This window comes from Lytechinus pictus, chromosome 1, assembly GCF_037042905.1.
Source record: "Lytechinus pictus isolate F3 Inbred chromosome 1, Lp3.0, whole genome shotgun sequence".
Taxonomy (NCBI): Eukaryota; Metazoa; Echinodermata; class Echinoidea; order Temnopleuroida; family Toxopneustidae; genus Lytechinus; species Lytechinus pictus.
The window spans coordinates 17581402-17594869 of NC_087245.1; the positions used below are offsets into that span (position 1 = coordinate 17581402).

The 13468-nt window shown below is 35.1% G+C and overlaps 1 protein-coding gene across 2 annotated transcripts; it reads left to right on the forward strand.

The window, feature by feature from the left end:
• The first annotated feature begins 1785 nt into the window (after positions 1-1785).
• LOC129264191 (microfibril-associated glycoprotein 4-like) lies at positions 1786-13147 on the forward strand. Of its 2 annotated transcripts, XM_064105126.1 has the most exons (7): positions 1803-1928; positions 2335-2404; positions 2877-3056; positions 3964-4116; positions 4947-5395; positions 5730-5941; positions 11001-13147. In XM_064105126.1, the coding sequence occupies exons 1-7, from the start codon at positions 1905-1907 to the stop codon at positions 11263-11265; spliced, it is 1353 nt and encodes a 450-aa protein (XP_063961196.1). In that variant the 5' UTR covers positions 1803-1904; the 3' UTR covers positions 11266-13147. The 2 variants fall into 2 exon arrangements, with proteins under 2 accessions (XP_063961201.1, XP_063961196.1); XM_064105131.1 differs by lacking the exon at positions 3964-4116 and having other exon boundaries at positions 1786-1928.
• Positions 13148-13468: the final 321 nt, after the last annotated feature.

Here is a 13468-nt window from a genome sequence, read left to right on the forward strand (position 1 = left end):
CAACTGCATATCCATGTAACCAGTCCAAACGTATTATTTCAACCATGAAACCAAAGTGTGTACACCGAAATCATATCTTCTTGGTGGATTTTAAATGAACTATGTCAATTTTTAAAGTAACAGCAGTCACTTTAGACTCCGATTTTTTGGAAGCCATCTTGGAATGACGACATACTGGACCACTGACTGTCCTTGTAACTAATTTTCTGACTTTTAAAACCATGGTAAAGACATCGAAATCATATACCCTTGATGGATATTACATGAGCTATATCCATTTGTAAATACCAGCGGCTAATTTATACTATTTTTTAAGCCACTGTGGACTTTTGGGCAAACTTGACCACCCTTCGTCCTTGTAACTTATCCCAATGTATTATTTGACAATTGAAAGCATGGTCTAGACACCGAAATCATATCTCCCAGGTGGATATTATATGAGCTATGTCAATTTTAAGTATCAACAGCCATTTTAAACTCAATTTTTGGAAGCCATCGTGGATTTTTGGACACACCAGACCACTGGCTGTCCTTGTAACTTGTACCGATGTACTACTTCACCATCAAAACCATTGAATGAAAACAAAATTAAAGCCACTTAAGTAAGTAATAAATGAATTTTTTGTTTTTTAGCCTCCGGAAGCCATTTTGGGCGCCATCTTGGAATTTCCTGGTACCCAAGAACACTAATATTCACTCTAACTTGTATCAATAAATTATTTTACCCACTGGAACATGGAATATGTACCTAAATAGGATTCTAGGGTGGATAATGAGTGAGTTATATCCATTTTCAGTGAATGGCGGCCATCTTGGACGCCATCTTGAAAATAACTACTTTCCCACATGCGGATTTTGGTAGATTTTTAGTATGTTATTCCTGAGGTCAAATAGTACAAAAAACAGTTGAAAAATCATTTGTTGCAATTTGTTCCGGGTCAAACCATATAATGAAATGATAGAAAAAGATGCAACCAAAATTAAACACAGACAACTCTGCTGAAGTATCAGCAACCGGTTTTTTTTTAAGAGTCGAGTATCGTTAATTAAGAATGCACGAAACCGCCCTTACAGGGCGAGATCTAATTGGTCATTTTGCGTAACCAAGAAAAACATTATTTACATAATATTACTCAGTCCGTGTCTCTTAGGGTTCAACACGTATCGGAAATGCTTTCTTTTGAAATTCATCTGCTGTTCGGAAAATACTGTCTTTAATAATAACAGGGGGAAATTTCTTTGCGTCCAACAAAAAAAATCAAAATTGCTTTTGATTCTTTTTTTTTTTTTTTACACATTATCACATAAACGTATTTCAGGCTTCTTTGATATCATAAAATAAACTCAGAAATTGTCACAACAACTCTCTAAATGTAAACTGAAACTAATCAAACTAATTACTATGTCAGAGTTGTGTAAAGGGCCTATCCCATTCAACAAAATCTAAGGCAATATTTTTTTATTTTGCTTAAATCTGTTTGCCAGAGTGCACATATTGACTCTTATCCTCGGTAAACTTCAGCAAAAGTTGCCATAATTAAGCGAACCTTTAAATAAAATTCACAATTATCGTTTATACCATCACGACAACTTGATACTTTAGATATAGTGTATACCAATTTGATGAGCATCAATAGCAAAGGCCAGAAATTGCAGAATAAATATAATATTCATGAACGTCTTTGTGATAGCTAATTATGTCCTTCATACAAACGTCCTTGGCTCGATGGCGTTATTCTCCCATGCAGCGGATGGGAGGCCTCGATATAAAATGTTGATATCATTACTGTAACAACGGCACATTCAGATGAACACATTCTTCATTCCGAGAGAGGAACTATACCTCTTTCACACTTTACGAAACTATTTGAAGATTTCCTTCTGCTGCTCTCAGGACTCGGTGCATGAAAAAAACATCAGTAATCATGGTAAGCTCATACTTTCTATTATTATTATTATTACTATTATCTTTATTATTATTATTATCATTATCGCAGATTTCATATCCGTCATGATTTATCATGGACATAATTACGGTTTCATGATGTTTACTTTTACTTCTTAGGCCAATTTTCCATTTCCTTTCTTGGTCAATAAAAAAAATGAACTAAAATAGTTGCCAGTTATGTACATGTTGCACTCCTGTATTTGTCCCCCCCCCCCCCTCATCTCTCCATATATATATCTCTCTCTCCCTCCTTGAACAGTCTTGAAAACAAGTCCTTATTCTTTTTTAATGTTCGATTTATTTAGGGAAAATTGATTTTGTATTCAGTTACGTCCATCACAATCGTCATGGAATTCTTAATTGATATATCTTTCTGCTTCTTTCAGTCTGTTGTATGCTCATCACAGAGTTTGCCTATTTTCCTGTTCCTCATTCCAGTGAGTTTCGTTCATGGTGGTAAGTTTGAATTTGATATTTTGACCCTTTTTTATTTGTATTGATTATCATGATTACAAACAGAACATCTCATAATTACTGTAGACAAAAAGAAAAACAACATAGAAAAGATAACTAAAATAATAATCAGAATAACAATATCAATAAGAATATAAAGTGACCCTGTTTTTAATCATACACTTTCTTCTTATAATATTTTTGCGATTTATAAATCGCGGTATAATCTGTGAAGAGAATGTAATGTTGGATTATAACATAGCCAATCCTTACTATCTTTTCAACAGTAAAGTAAATTGTGGAGAAAACACTCGGAATGATCACGAATGTATCATAGATCCCGTGATCCCACTTTTATTTTTTGTAACTTCCAGTTTAGTTCATACTTCAGTACTTTACATATTTAAAAGAAATATTCGGGGAAACGCATAAACGATCAAAATTACCGTCTTGTCGATTTTTTTTAACAATACAGTTGCTGAATTAAAAGAGCTTTGCGACCCAGACCCTTTATCATGTAAGAACATCACTCTATCTGGAGGGAGATCGATTCAATTCATTCGAAGATTAGCATCAACATCAAACGATCCTGAACCAGTTCTGGTAAAACTCCCATCTTGGCGCCATTTTGTCTGTGTTTTACCGAAAAGAAATGGTGAGTGCATAAAAACGATCTTCTACATATATTTTGGACATGATAGGCCTATGTCCCCTTACATCATAAGATTTCGCAAAAATATTTTCAAGGCTATTTGGATTACAGTTGCTCATTTCACCTTTCTTTAGATGGGTATTATGACCGGTTCTCTCGAGCCATTTGGCGCATCTTCCTCCCGGATCTTCCTGTTCCTATAATATGCTAAAGAGATACTGTAACCGGCGTGTGGTTTATCGTGTTTAAGTATTTCTGGAGGAGCCGCATCTGTTACAGGTGCTCTTCGAATTGTTATTTTTGTGTGACATTGTAGAGTTTTGCTTCTGACCAAATTGCTTTGTTGCACCAGATATGCAAAAGTCTATACTTGTTATTCATTGGCAGTGGAACGGTTTTGAAAGGGGGAGGGGCTGAACATACACAAAATCGCAATCATGGTAATTTTTGCGTTTTTGTACAAAGTTTTGGGAAAAGTGGGGCTGAAGCCATGTTAATCTGTAAATGTGGAAGGGTCTGGTTAATTAAAGACTTCATTATTAACTTTTCCCCTTGTTTGTCTTTTATTTCGGATCGTGCTTTCCTACTATATCTTTTGCAAAGAGCAATTTTGTACGATTCGTATTGACTGCATCCTATGCAGTCTGCTTCCTCTTCTTGAACCATGGACCGTGTTTTACAGTGTTTCGTAAATATCTTATCGATAATAGTACAATGTGCCTTTACACTATCTTCTATAGGCCGGCCAGACCGGATTCGTTAACGTTTTTGCTTTCTTCCATCATCATGATCATGATATGTGTCCATGTTTCTACTACAAGAAGTTCTGTCCCAATACAATCATCATCCGTAAATAGTTTTTTAATTAGCATTATTATATCGTCTTTGTATTATTATGTCAATATCGTAGAGACTCCTACGGATGCATCACCACCACTAGAAACTCTCGATGGAGGAAGTTCGACAACTTCGCCAGAAATTTCATCCAGTGGAGCAACTGAAGCTTCGTCAGAACAAGCAATGTCAGGCTCTTCGACTACTCCATCAGAACCTACGACCAATGGTAAAACAAGACCCCAGCCCCCCTTCTCGGTTCCGTGGCCCATGTTTATCTGTAATAGCTCCATGGTTAAAGTGATAGGCCCGTATTCTGAAGTCAGGTTTAAGCTAAACTCAGGTTTAAAGTTGTGGTTTAAGTATGGACAGCCAAAAGTATCAATTTTTTTATTAAGTTGTACGTTTCTTATGTTTACTGTGCTCTTTCTTGATTCATCGATGGTGAAGACAATAATCTATATATACTTCCTAGACAATTATGAATGATTTGAGAGCCAAATGAGCTGAAATATGATATCCCTACTGTTAGTGATTTATGTAACAATTGGCTGTCCATACTTAAACCACAACTTTAAACCTGAGTTTAAGTTAAACCCGACTTCAGAATACGGGCCATAGGGTCTGATAACACTTCCGTAATGATTTTCCTCGTTTGTCCTTTAAGTCGGATCGTGCATTCCTCCTAACTCTTTTGCAATTTGGTAGCGCGATTTTGCACGATTCTTATTGACCCAATCCTGTGCAGTCTTTTTCCTTTTCTTGAACCATGGATCATGTTTTTCATTGTTCCTTTAATGTCTCATCGAGAAAAGTGCTACTATCAATGTTTCTTCTAGACCAGACCGGTTTTGCTAATGTTTTTGCTCTCTTCCATTCATCTATGATAATAATAATAATAATATAGGGTATTTATATTGCGCACATATCCACCTTGTTAGGTGCTCAAGGCGCTCCTATATTACCCGGCTAAGCTAGGCGTTCTTCCATGTTCCTACACGAAGTTCTGTCCCAACACAATCACCATCGGTAATTGTTTTTTATGTCAATATCGTATAGATACTCCCATGGATGCATCACCACCCCAAGAAACTCCTGGTGGAGGAAGTTCGACAACTTCACCAGAACTTTCATCCATTGGATCACCTGAAGCTTCGTCAGAACAAGCAATGAGCCCAATGACAGGCTCTTCAACTACTCCATCAGAACCTGCGACCAATGGTACAACGATATATTCGCAGGAACATACGTCAGGTTATTCGACAACTCCATCAGAACATACGACAGACGATGCGGCTACAACTTTGTCACACCCTACAACAATTCCTTCTACGGAGGCTTTACCTGAAACCACAACTAAAGGAAATTTAGATGTGAATTCGTGTAAGATGCTCTATTCAATGGGGCATCAAACAAGTGGTGTCTATGCCATCTCTCCTAGCGGTGTGGGACTGACCGATGTCTACTGCGATATGACCACCGATAGCGGAGGGTGGACAATCTTCCAGGTACGTTCCGCTAGGTTCTCGGTGTGAAATGAATCTATCCGATGTTTATGTTTTATTAAGATGGTCAATATTTTTGCTTAATCGCATCTTTTTTTTCGTTTCTCTTTTCTTTTCTTTTTTTAAAAGAACTTTTGCTCTATCCACCATTTCATTCTGGCCTCTTCATCATGTTAATATAGGCCAAATAAGTAGAATTTTGTAGACTTGCTCGGTTCGCCCGCTCACAATTTTTCTGAAATATTCCAACGTATCTAAACTCAACCTTCTCTTGCACGCTCACTATTCGATAAATTTTTCACATACCACATCCTTCACAATAATAATATGCATACAGAAACGTTATGACGGATCTGTGGATTTTTACCGCAATTATACCGAGTATGTTCGTGGATTTGGTGACGTCGAGGGCGAATACTGGTTGGGATTAGACCAACTCTACTTACTTGCTAAAGATGGAGTCGAACTCAGAATCGATATGGTTGATTACGATAACAATCCATTCTACGCTCATTATGGCAGTTTTAGCATTGGAAGTACCAACACCAAGTAAGGTTCTTACAATTTTCCTTCGCTATAATTATAGAGAGAGCGTATGGAAAACGTTACATTTTGGAAAAGCTGTCAAAATTACGCTTATTAATGAAGCATCATTGTGTAATATCTCTAAAATCTTCTCTTTTAGATGATACCACGATATATTTTGTTCATGCTTGAGCGCAAAACGACATGTTTTATCAGAGTGACGAGAATGGCTTGCGCCATAATGAAGGAAATGGGCAGTCAAATCAAATGATTTGCTCGAGTTATTAAGATCTTTTCACATACTATTTATTCTTAATTAGTACAGGATAGAAGAGGCATAACCTTGTTTTTACATATATATTATATTTTTTGATGGTTTCTTGTCAATTTGAGGGTGCTGATTACGAATCTGAATGATGCCACTCGTGTAACCTTGAGCATTTTCCACAAATTGGCAAAATCCAATATGGCCGCCAAAATATGCAAATTACCCATGAAAATCATAAAATTGCCCGCACATTGGCAACAAAATACATGAAAGTGTGTGGCAGGAGTGAAATACTCGCTGAAAAAATAATTTTTGACAAAATATCTATTTTCTGGATCATAATGGCCGCCATAGGCCTCTGTATACTCTATTATGTGCAACATGAATAGGGAAAACTAATTTTCACAAAAAATGAGCACTAAACTGCAAGAAATCGTGATCTATGAACGAAGTTCTGTATGCAAATCGTCATTACTAACGAGATATATCATTTATTATATCATGTATGGGAACATTTCTGTATTTTGATATTTAAAATAGCCGCCACTGGCCAAAACAGTATTATGTACAATGGCAAAGGGGGCCAAAAAAATCACAAGAGTGAGCACTAAAATGCATATTATTAAGATAAACGAGTGGAATACTGACTAAAAACATAATTGTTAGCGAAATTTATCATTTAATATACCATGTATGTGATAAATGTTGTATTTTGATATTCAAAATTGCTGCCTAAGACCCTAACAGTATTATGTACAATGAGAAAGAGGACCAAAGAAATTACAAGAGGTGGCACTAAAATGCATATGTATGTGATAAAGTTACGTAATACTGTCTAAAAAATAAACCATAATGAATATTCGTAGTACACGTAAATGGAGTAGATCTCCAACGAAATATAGTTTGTGTTAAATACTGTATTTTGACTTTCAAATTGGCCGCCATAGACATTGACTGTATTATGTATAATGCGAACTGGGAAACTAATATTCACAGGAGTGAGCACCATAAATGTACGTTGTAGTGATCCATGAGTAAAATATTGCCTGAAAGCATAATTTCTAACAAGATATATCATTTATTCTGCCAGTTAGGTGACAAATACTGTATTTTAAAAGTAAAAATGGCTACTACAGGCCCTTACGGTATATTATGTACCATGTAAATGGAAAAAAATGATTTCAACAGAATTTGGCTTTGCTTGACTAAATGGTGTTGTATGAGTGAAATATTGTCTGAAAACATCATTTATAACAAAAATATATCATATCTTGTGTAATTTAGGTGATAAATATTGTATTTAAACATTCAAAATGGCCGTCATATGCCCTTTTGTGAAAATTATCTGTCGTCATTCAAATTGACGATAAGGGCCTATGATGGCTATTTTCAATTTCAAAATGCAGCATTTTCAACTTAATTACACAAGATATGATATATCTCGGCAGAAACCATGGTTTTAGGCAATATTTCACCCTTACATCACAATTATATGCAATATCTATAGTCAAGCAAAGCCAAATTCTGTCAAAATTATATGTCACATGTTCCTATGTACATAATACTTTTAGGACCTATGGCAGCCATTTTGGATTTCAAAGTATACAGCATTTATTACCTCCATGACCAATATGTGATGTATGTAGTTAGAAATCATGTTTAAGACAATATTTTTAATCGTACATAACAGTTACATGCATTTTATGATTCTCACTCTTGTGAAAATTAGTTTGGTTAGGGCTTGTAGCGGCTATTTTGAATGTCAAAATACAGTATTTATCACCTACATGGCAGAAGAAATGCTATAATTCCTTCAAAATTATGTTTTCAAATAATATTTTACTCATACAACAGGATTATATGGATTTCATAGTCAAGCAAACCCAAATTCTTACAAAATTATATGTCCCCATTTTCATTTTAGATAATACTGTTAGGGCCTTTATGGGCCAATTTTGAATTTCACAATACAGCATTTATCTCATGCATGACAAAAGAAATGATATGCCTCGCTAGAAAACATGTTTTCAGACAAAATTTTACTCGTAGATCACAATTACATGTATTTTATGTTTCTTACTCTTGTGAAAAATAGTTTCTCCATTTGCATTGTACATAATGAATATAGGGCCCATGGCGGCCATTTTGAATGTCAAATTATAGCATTTATCACATACATGGCATGATGAATAATATCTTTTGTTAACAATTATGTTTTTAGTCAGTATTCCACACGTTTATCTTAATAATATGCATTTTAGTGCTCACTCTTGTGATTTTTTTGGCCCACATTGCCATTGTACATACTACTGTTTGGGCCAGTGGCAGCTATTTTAAATAATAAAATACAGCAATTTTCCCATACATGACATAATATATATATCTCGTTAGTAATGGTGATTTGCATACTGTACTTCGTTCATATATCACGATTTCTTGCGGTTTAGTGCTAATTTTTGTGAAAATGAGTTTTCCCTATTCATGTTGTACATAATAGAGTTTACAGAGGCCTATGGCGGCCATTTTGAATATCCAGAAAATAGATATTTTGTCGAAAATTATTTTTTCAGAGAGTATTTCACTCCTGCCACAAAATTTCATGCATTTATCGCCAATGTGCGGGCAATTTTGTGACTTTCATGGGTAATTCAAATATTTTGGCGGCCATATTGGATTTTGCCAATTTGTGGAAAATGCTCAAGGTTACGCGAGTGACATCATTCAGATTCATAATCAGCACCCTCGAATTGACAAGCAACCATAAAAAAATATTGTATATATGAAAAAACAAGGTTCGTCAATTTTCTATGGGGCCAATCCTGGACTAAATCATGCTTAAAACAGTGGACAATAGAAATTTTAAAAATCTATTTTGGGTATTTGACGTACGTGATTTTGACAGCTTTTTCAAAATGAAACGTTTATCGTTCATCAAATTTTGATTTTTGTTTATATTGCTTATATAATTCTACATTACACATTACTACCGAACCAACAGCAACGGTAATTATCATTTCCCTAATCATCCCCGGGTAATTTGTGCCTTTTCACTCCCGGTTCACCCCCCCCCCCCCCCCCCCCCCTCCGCTCGTAATCGCGATATCTGCGCGATGGCGGAAAATGACGGTTGCATCTTAGCAAACTTTCACTAAATCTATATTATCTTGTCCCATACACAAATTAACAATCTTTATTTGCGCTATGGAAGTAGAATTTGGGGGTAAATCTATCGATAAAGCCATCGAAAAACTTTTTTTTCAGAGACTCTTTGTATCTAGGATTGTTATAAATATGCATACACATAAAATGTTTTCTTAAGTGGGTCTTTTTATCGTTGTGTTTTTCCTGTTTATTTATTTTTTTTAACTATGTTTTTTATGGAATTTTTCGTCGATACTTGAAAGTGCTATTTAAATCGAATGTTACAAGGGCCGCGAAACCGAAGGGGGGGGGGGGCGGGTGGCGCTTCGTCTCTCCTAGTATTTAACCATTTTCACAAAGAGTGAAAATGACCAACGATTTTATGCATGCCCCCCCCCCTCGCTTTCCATATCGTTCTGCAGCCTCTCTGTTAAAAGATACAGTTACTAATTTTGACTAGAAACAGAGTTTACATTGGATTTGTGCATGAAATTACTTTTTTTAAGCAAATTTGGGCCTAACAATAACCATGAGCAGATGACCAATACACCGTGAATTACGATAATTTAAGGGGTACTCCAGGCTGAAAATGATATGATTTGAAAAAGATAAAGAAAAAATAGACAAACAAAACACTGAAGAATTGTTTGAAAATGGACAAGGAATAACAAAGTTATGACATTATATAGATTTGCATTATTTATTTCATATTTTCATACATGTGTGTGTGATATATCTTTATCATGATAAAATAAGTTGCAGCCATGAATATCTCATATATTATATCAATTGTCTATCCTTTTATATTTTGTTCTTAAAGAAAAAAATGAATAAACATACTTTCATGTAAAAAAATACAAAAGAACAAGTGGGGATATGATATTATCGGTCTACTCATGAAGACATGTTTAGAACTGTTTATTACGGTGAAACGGTTCTAAACATGTCTTCATGAGTTGACCGATAATATCATATCCCCACTTGTTCTTTTGTATTTTTTTACATGAAAGTATGTTTATTCATTTTTTTCTTTAAGAACAAAATATAAAAGGATAGACAATTGATATAATATATGAGATATTCATGACTGCAACTTATTTTATCATGATAAAGATATATCACACACACATGTATGAAAATATGAAATAAATATGATTTCATGTAACAACATAAAAAGGTAAAGTGGGAGGTGACATCATCAGCCCACCTACTGAATATTCATGCAACGTTCATATAACTGTTTCACAATATTGCTGAATTTTACTATAGGCAAATATACTTAGATATAATCATTTTCAACCCGGAGTAACCCTTTATTCTGATGTTGATTACATTTTCAATGTAATGCTTGTTTAAATTTATTTTAAAGTAAATGAATAAAGATATTAATGAATTAATTGAAAAAAAATAGATAAAATATAATGACGTGACAAAAAATTAATGAATTACAAAATAATATTTATGCACGGAGCATTTTTCAACTTAGGGGCCCTACGAAAATAAGAAGTAAAAATGAAAGTGCTGATACTTAGATCCTCGGGTGCGATACGTCAGACATATTTTCATTATATTTTCTCTTCAATCGCAATCTTGAATTTACATGACTGTTTTAAGGTTCTATATAGTCTTAGACTAAATTCAATTTAATGTATGTATTTACTATCTTCAACAAAGCTACCGAATCGGGTTTTCATCATATACCGGTACTGCAGGAGAAGGGCTAGATGTAGCCAACGGAAAGGACTTCTCAACCTATGACAATGACCATGATGACAACTGGGGTAATTGTGCTTCTGTGTACAGAGGGGGATGGTGGTATAACGACTGTTATACAGCCAACTTGAATGGGGTACACGGACTCCAAACTGGTTTGACAGGTATTATTTGGGATTTCTCTAACACAAAATACATGAGAGCTACAGAAATGAAGTTAAGATGATCGGATTGATCCATGTTGTTGTCATTCCTTTCTACCTAATTTTTGAAGTTCTTATACATAGTTATTTTAAAGCACAATGTAGTCCAAGTGATTGTGTATATTAGAGAATCACTTGAAAAACAGGAATAAGCAATTTAAACATATTTCATGTAATGATCTATATCTATAATGGATTTCATGTCAACATGGTAACACGAACATGGGCCTCATGTTTCGGAGGGGGGGGGGTGGGGTGGGCTGCTCACGTATAATGGTAGAACCGGTACGTGGCTCTTAAGACCCCTTTTCACTCATTGACCAACCCGTTCTCCCTCGCTCCTTCATGTCCTAACTAAGCCCTTTATTTTATTCGTCAGTTCTCGATGACCACATTTCATTGTAAATTCCACCCACCCCCCCCCCCAAAAAAAAATGCAGAACTTCAGTTCTTAAGAGTATGGCATCTGATTTTCTGGCCAAACATCCGTATCCTTTCCAATCCGAGTAGGGGGGGGGTGCCTCTCACTGAAAAACCAGTCCAGAATGATAGTCCTTTCTCAAGAGCTTTCAAGACACTGGACCCTGGTTCATTTCACACCTTAAGGGCGCCACCTATTGATGTCCTTTACCAGGAAACGAAACAAAACTGTTTATTCATATTTATTTATCAAAACCTAATGAACAATCATTATTCGGAGTTGTTAAAACTCATATTAGTGAAAAGTGCGTAATTTTCAATATTTTACATCAAATCCAGACAATAACAGACTGTCATGAAAATTGCATTTTTCTCGTGACAATTTTATTTCCACTCTACAAAATCCCAGCCATGGCGTAATTTCCTTCAGCAAGAAATGTATCCACATTGTGCTGCACTCAACCCAGGTGAGGTGAATGGGTACCCGGTAGGAAGAAATTCCTTGAATGCTTGAGCAGCCCAGCTAAAGCCAGGGTAATAATAATAGCAGGGCCCGCTGGGAGAACAGTTTTCAGAACTGAAGTGGCTTCCCTGGGTAAATATACCTATATAACTATATTATTATAAAATACGTACCTTTTAAATTTATCTTTGATACAACCGATGTAGAAGAAGCTTGGCTATTATAGTGTGACTTATAAATTTATATGTCTCTCTCTCACTTACACACTCTCCCTTTCTCCCTTGCATGATTATCCCTCTTTTCTATTATTCATGCCATGTAAGTAGACTTAAGTTTTTGACGAAATACTGTTATGTTTTTGTTTATCTGCTTATATTCCTCAAATTGTATATTTGTTTTCATAACCTTGTATTTTTGTTTTGAACAAAATACTGGCGAATGCCAGTGATGCTCTAATATTAAATTCAGTTCAATTCATGTTAGCAGTAAACAAACATACTCCAAGGAAGAAAAAAACGAGTTAGGTCTAAAGTCTGTCCTTGGATGAACGGTAAGTTAATTAGTGAGATGAATAGACGAAATAAGTTTCATAAAATGATATTAAAGTATAATTGCTCAGAATAAACTGACAATGGACAAAACATCGAAAATTATCGTTTACCCTTTCAAGCCACTTTAAATTTTAATGTGGAAGTGTGTGGACATTTATAAAATGTTGATTTAAAACTTGTCAAATTTTGAGGAATTTCACATTTTTTAACTGTCTTACTGTTATCATACCATATTTCGCCCAATTTCTGGATATATTAATGTTTTGATATATATTTCGTCATGTGTTAATTTAATATCCACATTTTGTGATCAAATAAAATTGGAAATATTCGCAATTATCTATTTTCAACAAAACTCGCTTTCTAGTTTTCCCATGAAACTGGCGGCATCACAGGTCGCCAACAAAGGCTACATTGCATGCACCTGTGTATTCTTTTGTACTTCTTTAGAAATCGAAAGCTACACGAATTAATTTGCATTTCGTTGACACTCCATCTTTTTTACCTTCATGGAATTATCGACCAATTTCTCTCCTTAGTTATAATTTTTATCGAAGATTCAAGAGAGAGCTGTAGTTGCGTAACTATGGGGGGCAAAGATAACGGAGGAAAAATAAGAGAATTGAGGAAGGAAGAAAGAGAGACATTGTGACAGACATTGTGGGAAATGAAAGAAGGGGAATGTAAGTAATATTATTTTGATAATTTGATGAAAAATAATGTGCATAGGGTCTATGTGCTCATCACTCCTGGTGCTCATATTGTCTGATTAGATACATAATCCCGTCCAAG